Genomic DNA, 25982 nt, shown 5'->3' with positions numbered 1-25982 from the left:
TTAAATATCATATGTGTGAATTCACTTCTATAAATTGTCAAATATTGTGATAACATCAAATCAAAGTCAGCTCATGGTTATTATCACTAACAAAATGTGCAACAAAAACAAAAACTTCATTAACTAAAATAAAATAAAACCATAATAACAAAAAACTGAAACTGAACTAAAATACATTTCCATATATGTTATAAAACTGTCTTCATATACCAAAGACCCTTTGCAGAGCCCTTGTCATGTATTCCTTTTTGTTTTCCCAAATGAACAGTCACAAACTCCTAAAACGCATGGAATTGTGGGTAATATTAGCTAAACAAGCATGTAGATGCATACTTTAAAAATTCAATGGAAATACTATCCATTCAACTTTTATAGCCATGCACATGGCAGGTTTGTTATCATTAACAAAAAGCAAAACAAAAATTAAAAATGAAAAACTATAATGAAGTTTTCGTTAACTATAATAAAGTAAAACCATAATTAAAAAAAAAAAAAAAAAAAAAAGTAATTAACCAAAAATACATTTCCATGTATAAGTTGTAAAATTGTGTCTTCATACCAAAAGACCCTTAGCAGAGCCCTTGTCATGTATTTCTTTTCGTTTTCCCAACTGATAAAGTTGAAATAAAACAGTCAAACTCCTAAAACGAGAGGAATTGTGGGTAATATTAGCTAACTAACCCTGCGTTCCATTCGGAAGGACTCATCCCTATGCCCTGATCCCTTCAAAGGGCTTACCCTCCGGAGTGAGAGCTTCAAAGGGATGAAGGGTGTAGGGGGTCAAAAAAAAAAACTCTTTTGACTCTTTTTTGGAACACACTTCTGCGTCATCTTAACGAGACAATCAAGGAGGCGCCTTCGTCGCACATTTTGTACGCTGGTTGACCCACCAAAAAACACGCTCTGAACGATGAGTAGATTGTGCAAGCTGCGCCTTTTGTTTGACGTTAGTTTATTTATTTATTTATTTTTGGTTTATCGCACCATATTGTATATTGTCTGTATTTGAAACATTTGAATGGACTGATAAAGGTAGCTGTAAAGTATTTTTGTTTAAGTACAATGTAGTTTTGACCATAATAATGTACCAAATCTAACTCGTATAAATATTACAGTAGTATAGAAAAATACTATACATACATTTACAGGTAAAATCGAACTCAGAGCCTCCTGTACCCATTCTGTGACGCCAAACAACTTCCCTATGCAAAGGATCATGGGGGCCCGAAGTGTCCATCAGTTGTACACTTCGAAATCCTTCAGCACTTCAGTTTGGAACTCCCCTTTCAATATGGCGGCCATGACTGTTTTCACTCCGAAGTGCCCTTCGGAGGGCAATATATCCCGTTTGGAACGCACCAAAACTTGCGGAAGTATACTTTAAAAATTAAAGAAAAGACAAATACAAAACAAACAGAAGTAAAAACTAAGTAAAAAAATAATAAAGGTAGCAACTTACTGTACACCACCAACCCAATCTTTGGTAGCAACAAATGAACAAAGTTTACCATGTAGATATGACCCTTCCCCCAGCAGAAACTGACATATCTGGGGGCGAACAGTGCTACGGGGGTTCACACTGAGATCGGTTTATCACGTCAAAGCAACTGGACATAAGTTCTCTTTCTATAAGAGTTGCCAATTTCCCATTAATAAATAAGTTAAGCAAAACTTAACAAAATACAGAGTGGACAGCATTACAGAATAAAAACCAACTTAATCCACTTATAAACACTCAGTCCTAAAATGAACCTTGAGCACATTTGTTTAAATTTTAAAGCGTTAACTGCCTGTCTGGCCTTGTAAGATGAGTGACATCACGCAAGAGTGTTTTTATGTGCTAGTAAAACAGAGAACTAAAGCACACACATTCATCAACAAACAGTGTCCACATACAAACACAGATTCAGACACCTATGAGCACGCATTCATGCAGGATGTAAGGGGAAGGTCGTACAAACAACTATACAAACCGATTCGGTAAAAGCTCCTGTTAAACAAACACGCAAACGCAGTCTGCTAGCAAAGGATAAAGCAAAAAAAAAAAAAAAAATCAACCTTCAACAACAACCAGTGTAACACTGATGCAGACAGAGTGAATATAAAGAGATGCATTCAACTTCCAAAAGGAAAGAAGAATATGGTTAACATGACAGCTGCTCAGTACCAAACACTATTCCAAAATGCAGTATCTAATAAATTGGTAACACTTTACAATAAGGTTCATTAGTTAACATTAGTTAACTACATTAGTTAACATGAACTACACTTCTACAGCATTTATTAATCTTTGTTAATGTTAATTTCAACATTTACTAATACATTATTAAAATCTTGTTAACATTAGTTAATGCACTGTGAACTAACATGAACAAACAATGAACAACTATATTTTAATTAACTAACGTTAACGAAGATTAGTAAATACAGTAACAAATGTATTGCTCATGGTTAGTTCATGTTAGTTAATACATTAAATAATGTTTAACTAATGAACCTTATTGTGTTACTAATGAAATCACTAATACTTGCTAAAAAAAAAAAAAAACACTTTCTTATTTGTATTTACCAAGGCTGCATTAAATTTATAAAAAGTGACAGTAAAGACTTTTACATTATTACATATGATTTCTATTTTTAAAAAAATGGCGTTCTTTTGGACCTTCTATTCATCAAAGAATCCTGAAATTTAAAACAGTTATTACAGTATTAAAATAGAAAAAAGTTATTTTAAGTTGTAATAATATTTCACAATACTACAGTTTTTACTGTATTTTTGATCAATTAAATTCAGTCTTAAAGGGTTAGTTCACCCAAAAATGAAAATAATGTCATTTATTACTCACCCTCATGTCGTTCCACACCCGTAAGACCTTCGTTCATCTTCAGAACAAAAATTAGGATATTGTTGATGAAATCCGATGGCTCATTGAGGCCTCCATTGACAGCAATGTTACTGCACCTCTTAAGATCCATAAAGGTATTAAAAACATATTTGAAACAGTTCATGTGACTTCAGTGGTTCTATCTTAATAATATAAAGCGATAAGAATACTTTTTGTGCGGCAAAAAAAAACAAAATAACAAATTTAACAATATCTATATGGGCCGATTTCAAAACACTGCTTCATGAAGCTTCTGAGCTTTCTGAATCTTTTGTTTCGAATTAGTGATTCGGATCTCCTATCAAACGGCTAAACTGCTGAAATCACATGACTTTGGCGCTCCGATTCACTGATTCGATACGTAAAGCTCTGAAGCAGTGTTTTGAAATCGGCCCATATAGATATTGTCGAAAAGTAGTTATTTTGTTTTTTGTCGCACAAAAAGTATTCTTGTCACTTTATAAAATTAAGATAGAACCACTGAACTCACATGAACTGTTTCACATATGTTTTTAATACCTTTATGGATCTTGAGAGGTGCAGTAACATTGCTGGCAATGCAGGCCTCACTGAGCCATCGGATTTCAACAAAAATATCTTAATTTGTGTTCCGAAGATGAACGAAGGTCTTACGGGTGTAGAACAACATGAGGTTGAGTAATAAATGACATTATTTTCATTTTTGGGTGAACTAACCCTTTAATGGGATAAAAGATTTCTTTTAAAAACAGAAAGAAAAAATGTACAGACCCCAAACTTTTGAACAGTAGTGTGTAATTTACTGTCATATTCTTAAATTACAATAGTTTCCAATTTTAACACATCACATCAAGCGAATGACTAAATTATGTGGTCTTTGTTTTACTTCAATGCTTTCTGCAACATAAAGGGATTGCATATTAAATCATATTAATCATATTATCTTAAATGACTGAATATTGACATGTTCAGAGGTGGGAATGTGTGTGTTCCAGCACATTTTTACCTTTTTACACTTAGATTGTAGTTTGGTAATTTTGGTTATTTAGAATATTGTGTTCCTTTAATAGTGCAACCTTTTTAAATATTTTAAAACATTTTGCACACAATGTATAGTACATACATAGACTTCTGTTTGAACATTGTTTTATAGAGAACACTGTTCAAATTATAGGGTAATATTTGATTAAATCATAATAAAGAAATTGATGGATTATTAATTCAGTATCAAAATAATTATTAGTTGCAGTCCTAATGGATAGTTCCAACTCTCAAATCTGATTGGATAAGCCCCTTTCTTTGTAAAACAGCTAACACACATCAGTTGATCACATCAAATTCTGTTTTAATGCACCAAGTTAACATATCTCTAATGAACTGTATTCTTCAGCAGAATAATTGTTCTCAGTATATACACTCTGTATATACAATGTGTTTATAGCCTAACTGTGGTAAATCAAATGTACCACACAGCATCTACTGGCATATTGTTGTAATAAATATCAATAAAACAGGATGGATCAGCAAAGACAACAGCAGAGAACACACAGCAAAGAGATCTGGGCGACAGTACAAACCTAACTACATTTTTTTTTCAGTAGCGTAACAGCAGTTCAGCTGTTTTCAAAATAGTGCAGCTTATCCAGTAACAAGCTATTTTTTCCAACAAGTAGTGTTATATTGCTGCTTTTATGTCACATTAGATTGCACACCCAGCTTTGCAACCACTTGTGACAGTAATCAAACACTGGTAGTCTGTCGCTCTCCAACAGCACTGAGAAATCAGATTCATTTTAGCGAGTTGCTTAGTTTGGACTATCATCACAATATACTGGTTCAAAGAAAGAAAAATTTATTCACCAATTTTTTTTTTTTTTTTTTTTTTGTAGTGAAATAAATATTTAAATATTGCTGTTTAGTACTATGTTGTCAATTCAGGTGTATAAATAAGGGTGATTTTTATTTGTTTAGTGTAAATAATGTGTGTATTAATACATCAGGTTCTTATCCTTCTCTTTTTGTGTTTTTGCCACATAAATACTGTTCTTTTTAAATGAATCGCAAAGTAATAATTATTTAAAGAGGTCATGACATGGATTTTTAAAATTATTTTAATGTTCCTTGAAGTTAACTTATAATAAACAAAAACAAAACAAATTCATTCTGACCCTCTGTCTGAAATAACCTGTTTTTAAGGGATGGTTCCTTTAAGACTTGTCAGTAAACGGCCACTGTTAAGATTGGCTATTGTCATTGCAGTATCAAACAGTATCATCGCCTTCTCGCTATTACACGCGAGTACGTGTTTTAAAAACATTATCCATATAAAACAGTCATTTACAGACAAAGCATTATAAAATAATTTACTTACAGTTTGTGGATTGCAGTCATTTTTACACTTACAGTCAAAAGTTGTTCCCCGATTACAAAACAAAATGCTCTGAACAAACATATAATCCTTCAACTTTCTGAAGTCTATACAGAGACAGCAAACAAGTTGTTTAAACTGGACGTGTCAAAGCGAATGTTCTTTCACTCTTCTGTTTGTTCTGTCAACAGACTCTGTTGGACTCAGTGGAGCACATCAGAAACTGAATGCACATTTGTATACTGTATCCAGTGTAGACAGCATCAGTGATTATAATGGGTTCTATTTTCTTTTGACGCAACCCAACGCTCACATACAGTGTAGGCAAATGTCAGCCGTTAAAGGATTAGTTCACTTCAGAATTCAAATTTCCTGATAATTTACTCACCCCCATGTCATCCAAGATGTTTGTCTTTTTTTTTTCTTTAGTCAAAAAGAAATGAAAGTTTTTGAAGAAAATATTCCAGGATTTTTCTCTTCATATAGTGGACTTCAACGGCTACCAATGGGTTGAAGGTCCAAACTGCAGTTTCAGTGCAGCTTCAAAGGGCTCTACACGAACACGAAGGAATAAGGGTCTTACCTAGCAAAACAAATGCTCGTCTTGCACTAGCTCTGCGATGTGCTACGCATTACATAATCACGTTGGAAAGGTCACCTGTGACGTAGGCGGAAATACCGAGCAAGTGTTTACAAAGCAAACAGTACCACAGTACTTTCACCTATGTCACGTGTGATCTTTCCAACGTGATTATGTAATGCGTGGCGCATTGCAAAGCTAGTGCAAGACAAGCATTTATGGTTAAAAAGTATATACATTTTTCTTTTTTTTTTATAAAATGACCAATTGTTTCACTAGATAAGACCCTTATTCCTCGTCAGGGATCGTGTAAAACCCTTTGAAGCTCATTGAAACTGCAATTTGGACCTTCAACCCATTGGTAGCCGTTGAAGTCCACTATATGGAGAAAAATCCTGGAATGTTTTCCTCAAAAACCTCTTTTCGACTGAAGAAAGAAAGACATAAACATCTTGGATGACATGGGGGTGAGTAAATTATCAGGAAATTTGAATTCTGAAATGAACTAATCCTTTAAGCGACTAAACGCCAGTGGACGGGGCCTATGGTGCGACGATGTATACCTATTTGTCTTAATTAAATGCTTTGTTTATAATGAGGAGGACCTTTTAAGCTATGAAACTTACAGGATGTTTTAATGGTACAAATACCTCATGTCGAAAGATTAAGGCAAATTTGATTTCTCATGTCATGTCCCCTTGAATTTACAGACACTAACTCGCTTCAATGTAACTACTTATTTTACTACTTTTTCTAAAATGTATCTTGACAGGTTAGCTGAGCATTAAATTCTGAGTAGCTTTCTACAGTAGCTTCCCCAACACTGATGCAATATCACCTGCCAGAGATGCAGATGTGGTGTTGAGACAGAGGTGGGCGGATGGACTTACACTGGATGGTGTCTGGGGGTGGAGGTACAGCAGCAGGACAATTTTCCTCATCACTGTTGTCTCCACATTCATTCAGATGATTACAAATCAGCGAGAGAAGTTTCAGACATCTGCCATTGGTGCAGTGGAACTTGCACTCTGCAGTAAGACAAAGAGAGAAATGTGCCTTCAAGGGTGGATGGTTAGGATTGTTATGACACAATGCGGCACTATTATACAACTAAAGGCATCACATACCAGACAGACTGAATAATTAAGTATATGCAGGTTGATGCAATGCACCACATGCAGGAAAATAACAATTACAATTTGGCTTTGGGTGGAGTGCTAAGATAAACATATTTCAAAACTTTATAGCGCATGTGAAACATTTTTACCCAGCTGCTCTTTGACTAGTCTAAACCTCAGACGGTACGCCCATAGATCATTCACAGGCTGTCTGATGGATACTGCACACAAAAATGGTATGAGCTGGCTAAAACAGTAAGCTCCAATCTGACTGGCTGATTTCTAACTGATTTATGGGATTCAGAGTGCACAGGTTTTTATGCTGATCTAACTGTTAGGCCATGGTTTCGACAAGCGACAACTCCTTTGACTGATAATTAATTCTTGATAACAGTTCATTTTGAAATATTTTTATAATTAAATTATTTGTAAACTTATAGTGTCAGCGCAATAGTACAAAATAAACTACATTAAAATCAATTTTGTAAATAATGTGATGGATAAATCAGTAGCAACTGAACTTTTTTTTACATATATTTGGAACATATATTCAAAAACGTAAAAATATTTTCATAAACATGTTACATGCTTTATGTGAGGAACCAGACAGTGTTATTCTAGTACTATTTATGTACTAATATTGTATTTATTAAGATTTTAAATTAGCTTTTAGTTTTGAATTTTAGACATTTTGATGCTTTTTTGTTATTTTTATTAGTTTTTTAACAATTATATTCAGTTTTATATTATTTTGTTTTTAGTTTTAGTAATTTTAGTACTTCAACTTGAATCAGTTAGTCGCCAAGAACATTTAATTTTTTTTTTTTTTTAAGTTCTTCGTTTAATATTTATATTTTATTTATTTTATATCAGCAATATTATTAATAGTTTTAGTTAACAATAACACTGGAACAGGCCCAAATTTAAGCCATTACTAGATGTAAATCATGGTACTTTTATGGTACTTTTGTAGTCTTTTTAGAGCTTAAAATTTTGCAACAATGTCTAATGTCTTATATAGAAGAGCAGCTTGGACATTCTGTTAAAAATATACTTCTGTCTTCCAAGGAAGAAATCATATGAGGTTAAGTGAATGATGACAATTTACATTTTTGGTTAAACTGTTCCTTTAAGGATTAAATCAACACCACTGAAAAGATAAAAACTGCAAGATAAAATAATGTTCTTTCATTGTAAAAATCATCTTAATTTCTTCCTCCAATTAACAAAAGAGACTTTGTTAATCTTTTGTACAGGTGCACTTAAAAGATCCCAAGGAAGAGAACATACGAGGCAGTTGTTCGGCAGGCTGCTCTGAATAAAAGAGGTCAGGGATGTTGTGATAGAGTTTTATGTGTCTCTAATCTACCCAGACTCAAGATGCGTGACCTGACGCCGCACCCGATGACATAACATCTACCATAAAACATTCACTTCAGAGCCATTATAGCGGGCAGGATTTCTGCAAGCTTGTATCAGGCTGTTCGCCGGCCGCTGTCTGGTCTGTGGCGTTAATCGCAGATTTGATCACCAGCAGGGGAAATGAGACACCATGTTTAAGACGCCAGTCTCTACACAACGCCCAAACAAACTCAAACACACTTGAATGTCTGGTTGAGGACAGACAACTATCTATCTGTCCTAAGCAGACAGCCAGGCGTGTCACTCAATTTCAGGATGAAAAGTCTGAGCCATACAGACATTGCTGCTATTATCGTTTTGCATTGCAATATAAACTAGATTTTTTTACAATTTCTGAACAAAATGTGTATGGTGCTTCTGTGTGCAAAAATCGCTGCCATACTGCAAGGGTGCTTATAGGTTTGTGGCTTTCAAATCTTTGAAAGAACTTCTTGAGGCACTTAGTAGAACATCTGCATACTCACAAAATTTATTTTTGTTCTCTAAATATTTTAATTGTGTACAGATTTCTTCAGGGGGTTTTTTTTTTGTACAAAGATGAACGAAAACAGCCTCGCAATATCGCCAGTCCAATATCATGCTATTTTAGATTTATCCTCACCAAAAATGAAAATAAAAACTCGCTTTACATTAAGGTCAGATTCTCTTTTCCTGTCCAAGTGGGTAGTTCCTGGCTAGAATAAGCTGCTATATGCTGCCACTTTTTTGCTAATTTCTTCACATACCAGGCTAAAAACAAAGTCAAATGTACTTGTATAGCGCTTTTCACAGTATTCATTGTTTCAAAGCAGCTTTACAAAAAATCATGATGTTAATGCTTATAGCTTAATATCTTCATGCCTTGTAGTTGCATTTAGCAGATGGGTGATAATATTGTTTACATTTTGTGACAATACACAAACAATCAAGCAGTTGAGATACGCTATATAGTATGCAACGCTTTACGTTACTATACTTTATGTATGCGGATAAAGTTGGACATACTTATAGGTCTAACTTTATAAAAATACCTGAGCGATAATATAGTTACATTTTGCGACGAAATAAAAAATAAACTAGATGAGCTATATAGTGTATCACCTTGCGCAAGGATACTGCATGTATGCGGGAAAAGTTATAATTTTATATCCTACTTTATACAGTGGGTATGGAAAGTATTCAGACCCCCTTAAATTTTTCACTCTTTGTTATATTGCAGCCATTTGCTAAAATCATTTAAGTTCATTTTTTTTCCCTCATTAAAATATACACAGCACCCCATATTGACAGAAAAACACAGAATTGTTGACATTTTTGCAGATTTATTAAAAACGAAAAACTGAAATATCACATAGTCCTAAGTATTCAGACCCTTTGCTGTGACACTCATATATTTAACTCAGGTGCTGTCCATTTCTTCTGATCATCCTTGAGATGGTTCTACACCTTCATTTGAGTCCAGCTGTGTTTGATTATACTGATTGGACTTGATTAGGAAAGCCACACACCTGTCTATATAAGACCTTACAGCTCACAGTGCATGTCAGAGCAAATGAGAATCATGAGGTCAAAGGAACTGCCTGAAGAGCTCAGAGACAGAATTGTGGCAAGGCACAGATCTGACCAAGGTTACAAAAAAATTTCTGCTGCACTTAAGGTTCCTAAGAGCACAGTGGCCTCCATAATCCTTAAATGGAAGACATTTGGGACGACCAGAACCCTTCCTAGAGCTGGCCGTCCGGCCAAACTGAGCTATCGGGGGAGAAGAGCCTTGGTGAGAGAAGTAAAGAAGAACCCAAAGATCACTGTGGCTGAGCTCCAGAGATGCAGTCGGGAGATGGGAGAAAGTTGTAGAAAGTCAACCATCACTGCAGCCCTCCACCAGTTAGGGCTTTATGGCAGAGTGGCCCGACGGAAGCCTCTCCTCAGTGCAAGACACATGAAAGCCCTGCATGGAGTTTGCTAAAATGGTGAGAAATAAGATTCTCTGGTCTGATGAGACCAAGATAGAACTTTTTGGCCTTAATTCTAAGCGGTATGTGTGGAGAAAACCAGGCACTGCTCATCACCTGTCTAATACAGTCCCAACAGTGAAGCATGGTGGTGGCAGCATCATGCTGTGGGGGTGTTTTTCAGCTGCAGGGACAGCTTGTTGCATCTTTCCCAAAAAGACTCATGGCTGTATTAGATCAAAAGGGTGCTTCTACTAAATACTGAGCAAAGGGTCTGAATTCTTAGGACCATGTGATATTTCTGTTTTTCTTTTTTAATAAATCTGCAAAAATGTCAACAATTCTGTGTTTTTCTGTCAATATGGGGTGCTGTGTGTACATTAATGAGGAAAAAAAAATGGAAAAGAAATGATTTTAGCAAATGGCTGCAATATAACAAAGAGTGAAAAATTTAAGGGGGTCTGAATACTTTCCGTACCCACTGTATAAAGAGCTATGCAATAATATAGTGTACATTTTTCAACGATATAACAATTGAGCTGTTGAGATTTCCAATAGAAATACATACTGCTTAACTGAGTATACACCGATCAGGCATAAAATTATGACCACCTTCCTAAAATTGTGTTGGTCCCCCTTTTGCTGCCAAAACAGCCCTGACCCATCAAGGCATGGACTCCACTAGACCCCTGAAGGTGTGCTGTGGTATCTGGCACCAAGATGTTAGCAGCAGATCCTTTAATTCCTGTAAGTTGCGAGGTGGGGCCTCCATGGATCGGACTTGTTTATTCAGCACATAACACAGATGCTCGATTGGAGATTGGATTTGAAGACCAAGTCAATACCTCAAATTCGTTGTTGTGCTCCTCAAACCATTCCTGAACCATTTTTGATTTGTGTCATGGCGCATTATCCTGCTGAAAGAGGCCACAGCCACCAGGGAATACCGTTTCCATGAAAGGGTGTACATGGTCTGCAACAATGCCTACGTAGGTGGTACGTGTCAAAGTAACATCCACATAGATGGCAGGACCCAAGGTTTCCCAGCAGAACATTGCCCTAAGCATCACACTGCCTCTGCCGGCTTGTCTTCATCCCATAGTGTATCCTGGTGCCATGTGTTTCCCAAGTAAGCGACGCACACGCACCCGACCATCCACTTGATGTAAAAGAAAACATAACCTTTACATAACAAAACCTTGGCCACCCATGACTCTGTCACCGGTTCACCACTGTTCCTCCCTTGGACCCCTTTTGATAGATACTGACCACTGCAGACCGGGAACACCCCACAAGAGCTCCAGTTTTGGAGATGCTCTGACCCAGTTGTCTAGCCATCACAATTTGGCCCTTGTCAAACTCGCTCAAATCCTTACGCTTGCCCATTTTTCCTGCCTCTAACACGTCAACTTTGAGGACAAAATGTTCACTTGCTGCCTAATATATCCCACCCACGAACAGGTGTCGTGATGAAGAGATAATCAGTGTTATTCACTTCACCTCTCAGTGGTCATAATGTTATGCCTGATTGGTGTATACTGTATGTATCCAGGTAAGATTGGATATTTAAAGTATTTATCTTTAATGTTGAGTTATTTTTAAGTTAAATGTAAGTCTAATCACTTAGAAAAAAAGCATACTGTACCTCTACTCAACAAACTGTATTATTTGAGGCATCAATCATTTCTGTATTAAAAACAGTGAAGGACGTGTAACACGCAAACACACAAAAGTTTAATACTTTTGTTAGGAGTTTGTCTACTTCACTAACCCTACGTATAAGCAACAGAAATAGTAAATCTTTCCTGGAGGTGTGGTCGTGTTACTGAAATTTTGACGAAATGTCATGACAAAAATGGACTATTATCAACTGTCAATAGTGTATAGTAATACACAGCCCACACGGAAGTCAATTTCAAACCAAATTTTGGTTGGTCAACTTTGTGAACTTGAACCCGATGTGTCGCCTCACTATAAACTCCAGATTCCAATTAAAATGAATTTCATATGTAAAATTTCGCAGATCAAGAGTAAATGCAACCGTGCCTTTAGACTGTCATTTGGTACATTGTCAGTGTGTCTGATGCAGCAGTGTTATTGTCCTGCAATAGAGCAGGACACTCTCACTCACTTTCCCCTGTCTGCTCAGCCAAACTGATGCTCTCTGACCGCTCTCCGTGTCATCGGCTGCCCGTCGCACAATCGCCTGCCATTCTCATGACTCATCCGACCCTGATAAGACCTCAAACCACCCTGCGTGTCTGGGTTCTCTTCCCTGGCCCGGCTGTTGATATCACCTGCCCTCCGCTCCCCTGAAGCAGTCAGACAAGGCCATCTGTGTGCGGCCGGTGGAGATCATGGGATGCATGGGTGTGCGAGAAGCCTCAGTGCCTAAATTTACCCTGCACGTGGGATTTAGAGTCCGCCGGCAAGTTCAGGCCAAGTGTGTCAGCTGTTCATGTCTGCGGTTTGTTGTCTTTTTCGTCTTAATTTTCCACTTGACATCATGAAATAGCATTCACGACCCACTTTATTTCCACAATGTGAAACAGGATACTCAACAAGAAAAAACAATGAACGGTGGGACTTGATTGGATCATGAAAAGTGAGCATTCCAGTTCAAAATGGGCTACTCCCATCTTGAAGCACAGCCAATGCCTACTTTTGAAACTTTTTGACAAAGTTGACAAAGTCTTTTTGCAAAGACTCAAGGTTCATCTTTAAGAGCATTATCATTTACTGACATTAAATTACTTTGTCAGATACTGTCAAAAAATCAGAAAGGCTGCGTTGCCTACAACATTAGCCTAAAAATCAGTGTTTAAACTGCTAATTGACTGTTGGTTAACACATTAAAGGGTTAGTTCACCCAAAAATGAAAATTCTGTCATTAATTACTCACCCTCATGTCGTTCCACACCCGTAAAACCATCGTTCATCTTCGGAACACAAATTAAGATATTTTTGATAAAATCCAATGGCTCAGTGTGGAAGAATACTTTTTGTGCGCAAAAAAAAAAAAAAAAAAAAAATATTCTTTCGAATCTTTTGTTTAGAATCAGAGGTTCATGAAATAGTGTTTTGAGATCCATCACTAGTTATTGTTGAATAAAGTCGTTATTTTGTTTTTTTGGTGCACAAAAAGTATTCTCGTCGCTTCATAACATTAAGGTTGAACCACTGTAGTCATATGAACTGTTTTAAATACGTCTTTAGTAGCTTTCTGGGCATCTGAAAGTGTTCATTATCTTGCTGGTAATGGAGGCCTCACTGAGCCATCGGATTTTATCAAAAATATCTTAATTTGTGTTCCAAAGATGAACGAAGATCTTACGAGTGTGGGATGACATGAGGGTGAGTAATTAATGACAGAATTTTCATTTTTGGGTGAACTAACCCTTTAACCAATAGTCTGAACGGCCTGTTGAAAGTAAACATGAAATGGAAATTCATCCTTTCTACTTTCGAAATTCAACTTATTGATCTGATTGTGAATGATTCATCCTTTTTTTTTTTTTTTTTTTTTTTTTTTTGAGCTTGTATATTGTAAAATCAAAAACTTGTAAATTGTCAATTGACAAAATGCTCTATTAATATTATTTACCAATTACTAATATTTTACCAATAGTCTACCAATAATAAAACTGTGCTAGATGAGTTTTGTTAGGGAGGGACACTGTTAGGGAGCCTTTGAGCTCCTTTATCAAAATAGACCGTTTATGATGAGAACTATATAGTGATTTTCAAGTTTAAATTGTGTATAAAACATAACAGTGACTCTTATGTATTTTAGGTATGAGAGTGGCATATTTTGAGTTTTGCTATTTTGGGATATTTTTGATTGGCTAGTGGACTAGTTGCAAAAAACTACATATCAGTTAATTAGCCAGAATCAGATATTGTGTTTTTTGATTCTCCAAATAAATTGATACTTTGCCATCTAGTTTTGGATAAGATGTCTTTCTGCATTACACAAGTCTTGTGTACTTCTCCGCTGGATTTCTCCTCCAAGGCTGCGAAATGAGTTTTGTTCTTAATACCTTTAATCTTATTTGGACCTCGTCTCCCACACATCACGCTATATCTTTTGTCACTTTCAACACTCCCTGTCTTTCTCCCTCAGTCTGTGTCTGTCGCCGCCTCCAGGTCTTGGCTCCTTTATTAAGAAAAGAAAATAAGAGCGAGGAAGCCTGCAAAATTTTCTGCGCCAAATTCCCCAGCACATTGAGGGGGAGCGGTGTGTGTCGTGGTGAGAAGAGAATGACCTCCGCCGGCTGAGCTTGGATAATTAAGTGTGCATGCATAGCAGAACCGAGTCAAAAAGTGCGAGACAGAGAAGCCGTCGCAATATGTTCTCACTTTATTAACATTTCTGAGTAAAATGTAAAACAGACAAGGGCTAGACGCTGTACTACATATAGTTGGTGTGATAGTCTTTTTTTAAAGTTGAAAACTATTAAGCTAATTCCGTCAGACTCTGAAACACCTTTAACTTTAGATTTAAAGTGCACGTATTAGACTGGAGCGTTTAAACAGGTCAGTCCACCACCACGGCTCAAACCTAAAAACAAGCCCAGCAAACCAGAGTTTAACCTTGCAAGTATCGATTGTTTTTGCTCTCCCCATCCCGTTTGTTTAGTACCACCGTATTCCCCGGCATTTAGCCCATGGTAAACTCCCCCAACCTATCCGAATCTCCCTACGCAAACCTGTGTGCTGTGGGCTCACAAAATGACAGGAATCGATTTGGAAGCTGTCCACACTCAAAACGCCTCTGCTATGAAACACCAACACAATTCCTTCTCCATGAAGAATACAGTGTGTGTGTGTGTGTGTGTGTGTGTGTGTGTGTGTGTGTGTGTGTGTGAGAGCAAGCACAAGCATCAGTAGTTTCAGTCTCTGTTGCTAGGCAAAATCATCAGCAAATTAAATCAAATCATATTGACATAAAAACAGTGGCAGCATACATTTCTTTAATTGGAATAAAATGAACTTAAACAGATATTAAATGAAAAGCGACTTGACTAAACAATGCCAGAGACATATATAAAACAAATTACATGATACTTGGATTGTGATTCTTAGTATTTGTATAATAAGATTTACAAAGCTTCGTGTTTGTCTCTCTCAAACGTTTTAAAGCAATAAAATATGGTAATTTATGTATTTTAGTTAAACTTATGGTAAGGAATATTTCACGAAAATATTTTTTTTAACATTTACTCACCCTCATGTCCTTAAAACCTAAATTTCCTTTATGCATTAAACACAAATGAATATATTCTGAAGAATGTTCAAGCTGCTCTTTTCCATGAAACAAAACTGAATTGATGGATCGAAAAAAATTGTCAATTTTTTCACAATTGATTAAATATGGCAAACTGAAGCTTTTCTATTAGGTGACGTGTGTTAACATGCCATGTTTAAATTAAACATAAAAATGAATACAGCACACACATAATGTGGACTACTTTTACAGTGCTCGACATGTTCAAGAGCATGTCTGACATTTTGCAGAATTTCTTTTGTGCTCCACAAAAGTCATGTGGGTTTAGAACGAAATAAAGGTGTTAAAATGATAACAGAATGTCAATATGTTTATATGTAAATATGTTTATTCTATGTAAATATGTTATTTTGTGTTTTTTAATCCAGCTTTGTAATGTTTATTTGGTTTTGCTAGTTTAGGCGTTTAATTCTGTTGTGACTTCTCTGACTGACAGGTTGCTTAAGATCGTGGGCCGGCGCTCTTTCCCCTCAGCTGGAGAGCCCATCACATGCTTTTGAACAGAATGTTCTGGTTTTTCATTTCTCTCCATGATGAATAAAATAGCAGAACATTGTGACCCCGGCTCAGCTTGGGGGCCATCCAGTTGTTAAAACAATATCCTCTACCTCAGGTCTCTCAGGAATTTTTGGATGTATGGGTCCAAATTCCACTCCAAGTTCAAATTCCACATCTGATATTAAAAACTGGATACTGGAGTATTTTCATTGTCAGCACTTGGCCGGCCCCGCACAAAGACAGAAGTTTCACTTTCTGAAAACATTCTCTTTTTTGATTTTTGTGAAACATAACCTCCTAACATGATAGTGACTCCTTGCAGTTTGAAAAGATTTAAAGGTAGGGTAGGCAATTTCAGAGAGGCTAGCAATAGCAAGTTAGCTTTGAAAGCATAAGATCCCACCCTCCCTTCAGAGTGCTATCCGAAGCCACTCCTCCTCCAAAACACATGAAAGAGCACAGCAGAGTCTGCAAGACATTATGAGCGATGGAGTTAAATTACTTCATGACTCAAAGCACATAACATTACAATAATAATGAATGTAAACAACTTTAGAGCTCTTACTGGAACCACCTGACTGATGCAGATTAATTTCGGTGTTGATAGTATTGACATAGAAACGCAAAAATCTGAGTCTGAGGTTGTGAACAGCTCCGAGTTTTATGGGGATTAAAAAAAGGAGTGGGTGGGTTTCATTATAGGGTGGTTGTGAACTAAGCAATATTTTGAAAAGTAATTGATTTGATTTTATACTGACACCTATGGGGAGTCTTAACAAGATGCAATTGTACATCAATTGTAAAATTTAATATATAATATTAATTTATTTGTGTAAACCTTTAAGGAGAAGCTTAATTTACTTAGTGCACCTATCAAGGGGTAAAGTGATTCTTACCTGTGTTATTATATGTGGCTGGGTAGTCAGCTGCCTGCATACTGCCCTTGCAGTAATGCTTTTGACTGCAGCTTTAACCAGTCCAGTAGAAAGAGCGTTGCTGTGTGACCTCCATTTTGGATCCTCTGGTTCAGCTCATGTGTGGCAGTTGTTCTTTAAACCCCTCCTGGCCAGAGGAAGTGCTGGATTTGCTAAATGACCAGTTACAAAACTTACTGTGGTAAGAAATGCTTGCTAAACAAGGAACCCTATCCTCCAAGCCATGGATATGCAGCCATGGCCAACTGTGCAAAGTTTCACTCTAAAGCTTGGAAGTATTTGACGTGTCTGCTAGAACTGTCTTTCTTTCCACTTTTCAGGCTTGGCATGTGAGTGACACAGATGCCCAAAGGCACCGTCCTATCCAATGTGCCAGGGGTGTCATCCTTCTTCAGGAGTGCTGGAGTTTCATCTTAGGAGATACTGCAAAGAAAAGAGAAAGAGTAAAAAAAATGGTTAACATGATTATATTTGAACAAGTGATTCCTGTTCCCCTTGGCTGGTTCATTTCGGAAGAGAGCCATATGGAAGACTACACTGGAGAAACAACCTTCTTTATTTGTTCAGATGCAAAAACACAGCAGGGTGGCACTTTGAAGTCTAGAGATAAATATAACTGGGGGTGGCGTGCACACCTCTGAAAGTAAAATCATCTCCACTTCAAACACTACAGGGAGAAGAGAAGCCCGCTCAACAAGAAAAGGCAAATGAAACATTGTTAGCAAAAAGTAGAAAAAAAAGTCAAAGCAAAGAATATGGATATGTGTAGGGCAGCTCTGGACACAGCAGTATGGTTTTGACGGCTCTTATCTATCAAAGCACCATGTGACAGTCAAGTCATTAGGAACCAGAGACTCTATAGCCATCTATGATAGAGGTCTGTATGGGCATCACATTGACCCTAAAGTCTAGGAATGTACATATTTTCAAAATCGGATGCCTTAACAACTAGTTGACTAATCATTCTTAAGAAAGCTCTGTATAGTTAGGCTGGTTTTAAGTTCACTCCACCCTGACTGGACATGGTTCTTAATGGGTGCTCATATAAGGCACATTCTTATGCTGCATTCACACGGAGTGTCAGCATGAAAGCTTGATGGAGGGCGTGTCTGAAGCTTGGTGCTTACGCGACCATCATAGTGACAACAGCCAATCACATTACTTTCCGGTGTTGGATGAATGCAATTGGCTAGCAACTGCTCTAGGGTATTTGCATAAGGCGATCTGATTGGCTGACGCCTGCATTGGCACTTGAAAAGTTGAGAAATTTTCAACTTCTGCCGTGAGCAACACAATTGAAGCAACGGAACCCACAATTCAGTTCGGCAACGCGTGACGTCACCCATTCAAAGTAAATGAGAAGCGTAAAAAAGGATTAGTTCACTTTCAAATAAAAATTTCCTAATAATTTACTCACCCCCATGTCATCCAAGATGTCCATGTCCTTCTTTCTTCAGTCGAAAAGAAATAAAGGTTTTTGATGAAAACATTCCAGAATTATCCTCCTTATAGTGGACTTTAATTGGCCTCCAAACGGTTGAAGGTCAAAATTACAGTTTCAGTGCAGCTTCAAAGGGCTTCAAACGATACCAGATAAGGAATAAGGGTCTTATCTAGCGAAATGATCGGTCATTTTCTAAAAAAAATAAAATAAAAATGTATATGCTTTATAAACACAAATGATCACCTCGCAAGGGCTTCCGCTAGACCGCCTTCCGTATTCTTCAATTCTGGTGCCGCGTTCGTTCCATAAGTTGAATAGGGAAGGAGTAGGACATACAGCGTAAGCTTTTTGAAGAATATGGAAGGCGGTCTGGTGAAAGCACTTGCGAGGTGATCATTTGTGTTTATAAAGCATATACATATTCAATTTTTTTTTAGAAAATGACAATTTCGCCAGATAAGACACTTATTCCTCATCTGGTATCGTTTAAAGCCCTTTGAAGCTGCACTGAAACTGTAATTTTGACCTTCCATCGTTTGGGGCCAATTGAAGTCCACTATAAGGAGAATAATCCTGGAATGTTTTCATCAAAAACCTTAATTTCTTTTCGACTGAAGAAAGAAGGACATGGACATCTTGGATGACATGGGGGTGAGTAAATTATCAGAATTTTTATTTGAAAGTGGACTAATCCTTTAACGCCGATGCCCCGTGTGAATGCAGCGTTACATTCAAAATCAGCTGGATGGAGCGCAGCAGAATGAAGTGAAGTTGAAGTGGAAGATTTTAAAAGTTGGATTCTTTTTAACCTGAACTCTTATTGATGCACAAAAAACAGCACAAGAAGCAACACAAAGGACAAATACATTCATCTGAATGTGTAGGGTTGTAACAATAAAAGAAATGTGAAAGGGCTTAAACCAGCCCTTAAACAACCCTCTGTGACCTGACCAACCAAATCATTGCTATAAAATCACCATCTTCCAATAGTCTTTTAACAACTTTTAAAGGTCCCCCTTTTTAAGATGTAATTTAAGTCTCAGGTGTCCCCAGACTGTGTCTGTGAAGTTTCAGCTTAAAATACCTCACAGATCATTTATAAATCCATGTTGTAAATACCCATTTCTGACTACAGTCAAGAACAGGCTGTTTTCATGCATGTGCCTTTAAATGCAAATGAGCTGCTGTGCCCCGCCCCCTCTCTATGATCATAGTTCCTGCCTCAATCGGATTCTCTGACAAATATTAACAAGACATCTGCTTGGTTTTGATAATCATCTATATCGCAAACATTCTCGCAGATAGCATAGTTCTTCTTTCATTATTAAAGTTTATTATTTCCACGCGTTTTAAAGCTATATCAGTTTAAACTTCTAATGGATCGTTTTCTGAGCGCACTTATCTGAAGTGCACACACAGCCAGCTAGCTGTCAGACATCAAGTCTCGTGAGTAACTTCTCTTTCACATTTTTTGTTTTGTTTAAACTATCAAAAACACACACAGTTCACATAAACAGTCAGTTATGTCTGTGAAAGTAAATAGCAGAAAACGTTACAGAAATCTTATGTGTATATTAGATCTGTGGCGTTCAGTGGCTCAGATGTCAGTAAATGAAGACTTATGTTCACTCTTACATCCACGGAGAAAATGGCGGACAGCGTACAACTCGCTGAGGGCGGAAACCATGGTAATACAGGACTGTCAATCAGCGGCCGTGGGCGGGGCATGAGTAATGTGACGTCACATTACTCAGAGAATCAAAACGACTTGTCTAATGAGACTGCTTTGGCTTAATGGGGATTTTAAAAAAAGGAGTGGGTGGATTTTTATCATTGTGGGGTGGCTGTGTTCACACACTGCTAACACACATTTATATCCAAACACCTTGTAAAAGTGTATTTAGCATAATAGGTGACCTTTAACAATTGCATCTTGAGATTTCTGCTTTCTGTTGAATTCTATTGCACTCGGTCCAAATGTTTTCAAACAGAAGAACTATGTAAACACTCATTAAGAAACATGTCTGCTCACTGTCTGGTCCGACCATGACCGTGAGTCTGCAAAATTATACAAAGCTCAGGGTTCAGACAACCAGCTAGTCAATTTTGAAAATATTTAGTTTTTCACATTCTTAGATCAGGAGTGCGTTTCCCATACAACAACGTAACTCACTGCTTATCTACCATTGTACGATGCATCGCTGAGGAGAACAACTAGCTAGTCATGACTGTTTCCCGAAACCGCATTGTCGCAAATTTGTCTTTCAACCACGTTGGTTAATTATGTCATGCAGGTGGTGGATAATAACTTATTTTAATTAATCTATTTGAAATCGAATTAATGCAAGATTTTTTTGCTACAAATCACAGACATGATATCTGAGGACTAATTCTCTTTTTTTTCCCTTAGTTATTTTGCTTTGTTTCCAGATTCAATCGTAGGCTCTTTCTTATGTACTAGAGCACATACTCACATGCGCACTCTTCAAAAATGGCACTTAGTACTTAAAGGATTAGTTCACCCAAAAATGAAAATTCTGTCATTTATTACTCACGCTCATGCCGTTCCAGACCCGTAAGACCTTTGTTAATCTTCGGAACACAAATTGAGATATTTTTGATTAAATCCGATGGCTCAGTGAGGCCTGCATAGGGAGCAATGACATTTCCTCTCTCAAGATATCAATATTTTTGGTGCGCCAAAAAAAGCAAAATAACAAATTATTTAGTGATGGCCGATTTCAAAACACTGCTTCAGGAAGCTTCGGAGCATAATGAATCAGCGTGTCGAATCAGCTGTTCGGAGCGCCAAAGTCACATGATTTCAGCAGTTTGGCGGTTTGACAAGCAATCCGAATGATGATTCGATACGCTGATTCATTACGCTCCGAATCTTCGGTCATCACTAAATAAGTCATTATTTTGTTTTTTTTTGGAGCACCAAAACTATTCTCGTCGCTTTATAATATTAATATTGAACCACTGTACTCACATGAACTGATTTAAATATGTTTTTAGTACCTTTATTGATCTTGAGAGAGGAAATGTCATTACTCCCTATGCAGGCCTCACGGAGCCATCGGATTTAAACAAAAATATCTTAATTTGTGTTCCGAATATCAACGAAGGTCTTACGGGTGTAAAACGGCACGAGGGTGAGTAATTAATGACAGAATTTTCATTTTTGGGTGAACTAACCCTTTAAATCTCTAGATAAACCAAAAAGACGGCAATTAAATTTGTATTTATTCGAAATGAAATATACAGATTGTACTGGATGTTGGCTTTTAAGTCCTCGTCATACAAACAAGAAATTATGCTTCTAACCACAGGTCGAGTGCTGTCGTTCCAACCAAACAGCTTTGCAATGCTGTTTGCGAATGTTCGTTGAAACTATGGTTTTGGGAAACACCTACTCGTTGAACTATGCAGATAACGACGGAACTTGCGACCATAGTTGGCTAACGATGCTTTCGGGAAACGCATCCCTGATCAAGAGACAGACTCCTAATATGTGCATGCAGATTGGCACAGACAGTGTGTTTAACTCAAGGATGAGAATGTCTAATTTGAAAAACAGTTGAGTTGATATATAGCGATAAGGATGTGGAGGAAGTTAGGAAGGAGTGTGAGTGAGGCTTTCTTTTTGTCCCCAGGACAGAGTTTGTTCATTGTTTGACTGACAGCTCCGATATCAGCCAGCATGCACAAGCCAAGACGCTCTCTCGCTCCTCTCCTCCTTCTTGAGGACAGTTCCTCCTTGTGTCAGCATTCTATGCGACGAATATCTCTCTCTGGAGATCGGCCAGAGCGCCGCGGCGCGCTGTGACGAACTGAAAATGGAAGATAGGGCCTCGGTGCAACAACTGCAGCAGATATAGAGTAATGTGAAGGACTGATCTGCATCATTTCTGCACTCACTTACTGTTTTAAATGTCCCTGGTACTTTCTAAAACTTCTTAACTTTTTTGAGAAGCTGACACCATCCAGGAATCCTTGTATAAAAACCCTAGGTGTGTCACTTTGCAGCACACAAGTCATTCATATCGGTACATCTGACCATAGATCTGTTCTACAGGCCACATCTTGTTCCTCGAAACTAAGCCAAGAAAGCACATCTAAAGCTGAGACTATCCAGGAGATATATAAATGCTTTTTGGTCATGACTGAATGATAAACAAAAGGTTCCGAGACAGCAATCTTGAGGCTCTGCTTTGACATGATACACTGACTAATCCTTACATTTGCCCATCAGTGGCTGCCCATACATTTCCATTATGACACAGCCACATGGCAGCACTCTCCTTTGAGACGAGAAATGCCATAGGGCATGTTGCTCTTCTGACATTGATTAACGATCTAACAACTTCCCACCATGCCAGATAAAGGCAGTTTGGCTGAGGGGCAAACACAAGCACACACACAAACACGTACTGTACAGTGAAGGTGAAACCTCCACCCACACACCATCGTCGTTCCACTTACAGCCACGTTGTGGAGACCCAACATGTAAATGTGTGAAAACATTTCAGTGCTATTTCAACTGAGCATGTGACAAATAAAACTTGTACTTTGAGGAATGACTTGAAAGAATCCGAGACCTGCACAAGCAGAAACCCTTTGTGGGGAGAGATGGATGATGAAGTGTTTGAAGGTTGTAGGGGATCAGGCTATTGGCACCACTGGGATGTTGTAGTTTAGTATTTAAAGAGCTTGGTTGGTAACAAAAACATTGTAGGTTAAAACTCCTGAAGAATTGATTCATGAACTACCACCACTGTGCAGTCCCTTCCCAGATTGCTACAGGTGTATTTTAAATAACCTTGGATAAAAGAATCATCTAAATGACAAATTAGTAAATTAGACATTAGCATTGCAGGTCAGATACTTTAATGTAATTCTTGTAGTTAATGAGAGCCGAAGTACAGACCTGAGCAGAGGCTTGACATAAGAAAATTTATCGAGGTTAATACAGGTCAAGTTCTGGTATTCTGGGGGGCTTTTGAAAGATGCAAGTAGGTCAGCAAGAAGTGAGTTGTATTAGCCTAGCCATGAAATAACTACTGCCTGGATGAGCAGCTTAATGAAGCATTAGCCAAGAAAAGGCAGAATTGTAGACCATATAGCACTGCAAATGGCCACCAAAGTCTAGGGTGACTCCCACCGTTTTAGGGAACTGGTACAGATGACTGTATGACTTTCAATTGTGATGTATTAAGGGAAGTTTATTTATTTTAAGTATTAAAATAAGTCTGCACCCAGTTTGATATGTTAGAAAGGCATGCTGAGATCCATTCTAAGATCATAGGTGGAGAGACAGAGAGGAGGAAATGAGACATGCTGAGATAAGCACATGTTATAAGAGAAGTAATAAATGCATTACAGTTTTGAGTGCAACTGGAGAAAAGTATTGGGCCAAGTACTGAACCCTGTGGTACCCCAATGCTGAAGAGACAGGTTAAACAAAGGGAACTGATACCAACCAAAAACTATAAACATGAAATATGCTAGTCTGACATGTCATGGAAGACAGCGCCAAAGACAGACCAGATTTACAACAATGGCCGCCTGCACACCACACTCTATAACAACAAATTACACAAGTTCTCCTAGGCCTTCACCAAAACCCCACGTCACTCTCATTGCAATTTTATGTTATTACATAGACACCTTATGAGCACTTCACTAGCAGCCTACTGCACACACCTCAGCAGGGAGCTGATGAAGAAGATAAACTGAGAGCGGGGAGTCAGCCTAACAGTGTTTACCAAATTAAACTCTGGTTTCAATCTCTTCAGACTCAAGAAAAAACAGGGGTTCCCTCTATCCACTACTGCAAGGCCAGTGTTCTGTTGCCAGGGCCCTTCACTGTCATTAGGTACTTGCCAGAATTTAAAGAGACTTAGTTTCCTATGAATGATCTTTCAGTTTCAGTTTCACTATGTCCCCCCATGTCCCAAGCCGACTGAGAATCCCTAACCCTATTTCCCGACCCTAATCTTAATCTTAGATTTGCCTCTGGCCACACTTTTGGATAACCTCCTCACTCAAGCTCCCGACATTTTAAGTAACAAGTTGTCTTATGTAACCGTGCAAACTCAACAGCCAGTGTGCGAATTATACAATGACTTCCAGGAGAGTCTTTTTAAAAATCTTTTTAAAAGCTAAATATCAGGATACAATCTATTGAGGTTTCACACATCTTACACAAACCAAATTGCCTTTTGGGTAAATTGACTTTTTAAATAAAACACTTTTAGTTTTTGCTTGTCATAATACATAGGTTAAGAAAAAACAATTTGCAACTACAACGGGGAGCATCTCGTGTCCCCAGGGGTACCAAGACGTGATTTTTTTAGAGGGGGACCCCTCATTTGGCACCAGGTAAATACTCACCTTCTGAATAAATCGTAACCTAACTTTTGTGGTTATAGAAACACACTCTTAAAACATTCCTTGTGTAATATAAAGAAATAAATGTTTAGAATTTTGCTTACACCACCTTTGAAGGGTTTAAGCATTAAGTAGGGTCTACCAAACAACCCCAATTCAAGAGGTTTTAAGTAACTGTTATTAGAATGAAAAAGAATATAAACCGCTATAAGCACTCATCCTGTTCAGCCATTATTTGGCATAGATCCTGCTTCTGGCGTAGGAGTGCCCACGTAACAACCCAACAAGAATATTTGATGAATCTTTTATCTTACGTAAGGTCCCAAAACCCATCATCGTCTCCCTATCTGCTCTCCAATGAAGGATTTCCTTCTCAGTCTCTGTTGTTCTTTATTATAAGGAGATGTGAATCAGCCCGGATGTGCCAAGCTCAGATTTCATCCTCTCAGGCATATTCTGCCACCTAAACAGTGCTCAAACACACACTGATACACATACACAAACTGGCAGATAACCTGCAGTACCCCATTTATAGAACATCCACCTACTCTCAAACTCTCATTTTTAATTTTTTTTTTTTTTTTTTTTGACTGGACATACACTCATACACACCTGTTGTCCTCAGCAACCACTGATTCATTACAGTCCTGCCATGCACCCAAGTGTGACAAGCCTTTTGCCTTCTCCATTAGATGAGTCACAGCTCAATTAAACCTCCCCTGGCAGACACGCACAGTTTTAGCAGACTGAGCGCTCAGGAGGGTGGCACTGGCTGTAGCAGACCTGGCCTGAGGCAAACATCTCTTCCAGACTTTTGAGTATCGCCATAAAGTCAGGCCCACTTTGCAGTAGAACCCTGTGCAGGACTCGCTCCCACCCGCTCCTGCTGAACTTCTGACCATTACCGCCTGCTCCCGTAAAGTGTGTGTTCCACTCCCGCACACAGCCACAATGTTTGTATCCACTTTTACCCACACCCGCAAATTAAAATAAATAGGAAATAAAAACCTCAGATAACACAAGTGTTTATTAGGCCTGGGACATCGAATCTCGATTTGCGATACAAAGAATCTAGAGCAATTCTGATATTTTCTGATGTATCGCGATTCTCTCTCGAATCGATTCTGAGCTTAGTTATTAAC

General features: G+C 37.8%; 2 protein-coding genes across 4 annotated transcripts in view; both read right to left on the bottom strand.

Annotated features, from left to right (window-relative positions):
- The window catches only part of rnmt (RNA (guanine-7-) methyltransferase), a 210518-nt gene that overhangs the window by 72367 nt on the left and 112169 nt on the right, over positions 1–25982 (bottom strand). The gene's annotated exons all lie outside the window — the stretch shown is intronic.
- The window catches only part of ldlrad4a (low density lipoprotein receptor class A domain containing 4a), a 93924-nt gene that overhangs the window by 46527 nt on the left and 21415 nt on the right, over positions 1–25982 (bottom strand). For 2 of the 3 annotated variants that reach the window (XM_051873116.1, XM_051873117.1), the window contains 2 exons: positions 16965–17426; positions 6703–6840 (listed from right to left, as the gene is read on the bottom strand). In XM_051873116.1, the coding sequence (XP_051729076.1) occupies positions 6703–6840; positions 16965–17004 (178 nt within the window). In that variant the 5' untranslated portion in view covers positions 17005–17426. The remainder of the gene's footprint in view (positions 1–6702; positions 6841–16964; positions 17427–25982) is intronic. The other variant, XM_051873119.1, reaches the window with a different exon arrangement.

The sequence above is a fragment of the Ctenopharyngodon idella genome, chromosome 19, assembly GCF_019924925.1.
Source record: "Ctenopharyngodon idella isolate HZGC_01 chromosome 19, HZGC01, whole genome shotgun sequence".
NCBI classification, from domain to species: Eukaryota; Metazoa; Chordata; class Actinopteri; order Cypriniformes; family Xenocyprididae; genus Ctenopharyngodon; species Ctenopharyngodon idella.
This window is presented reverse-complemented; position numbering and strand designations above follow the sequence as displayed.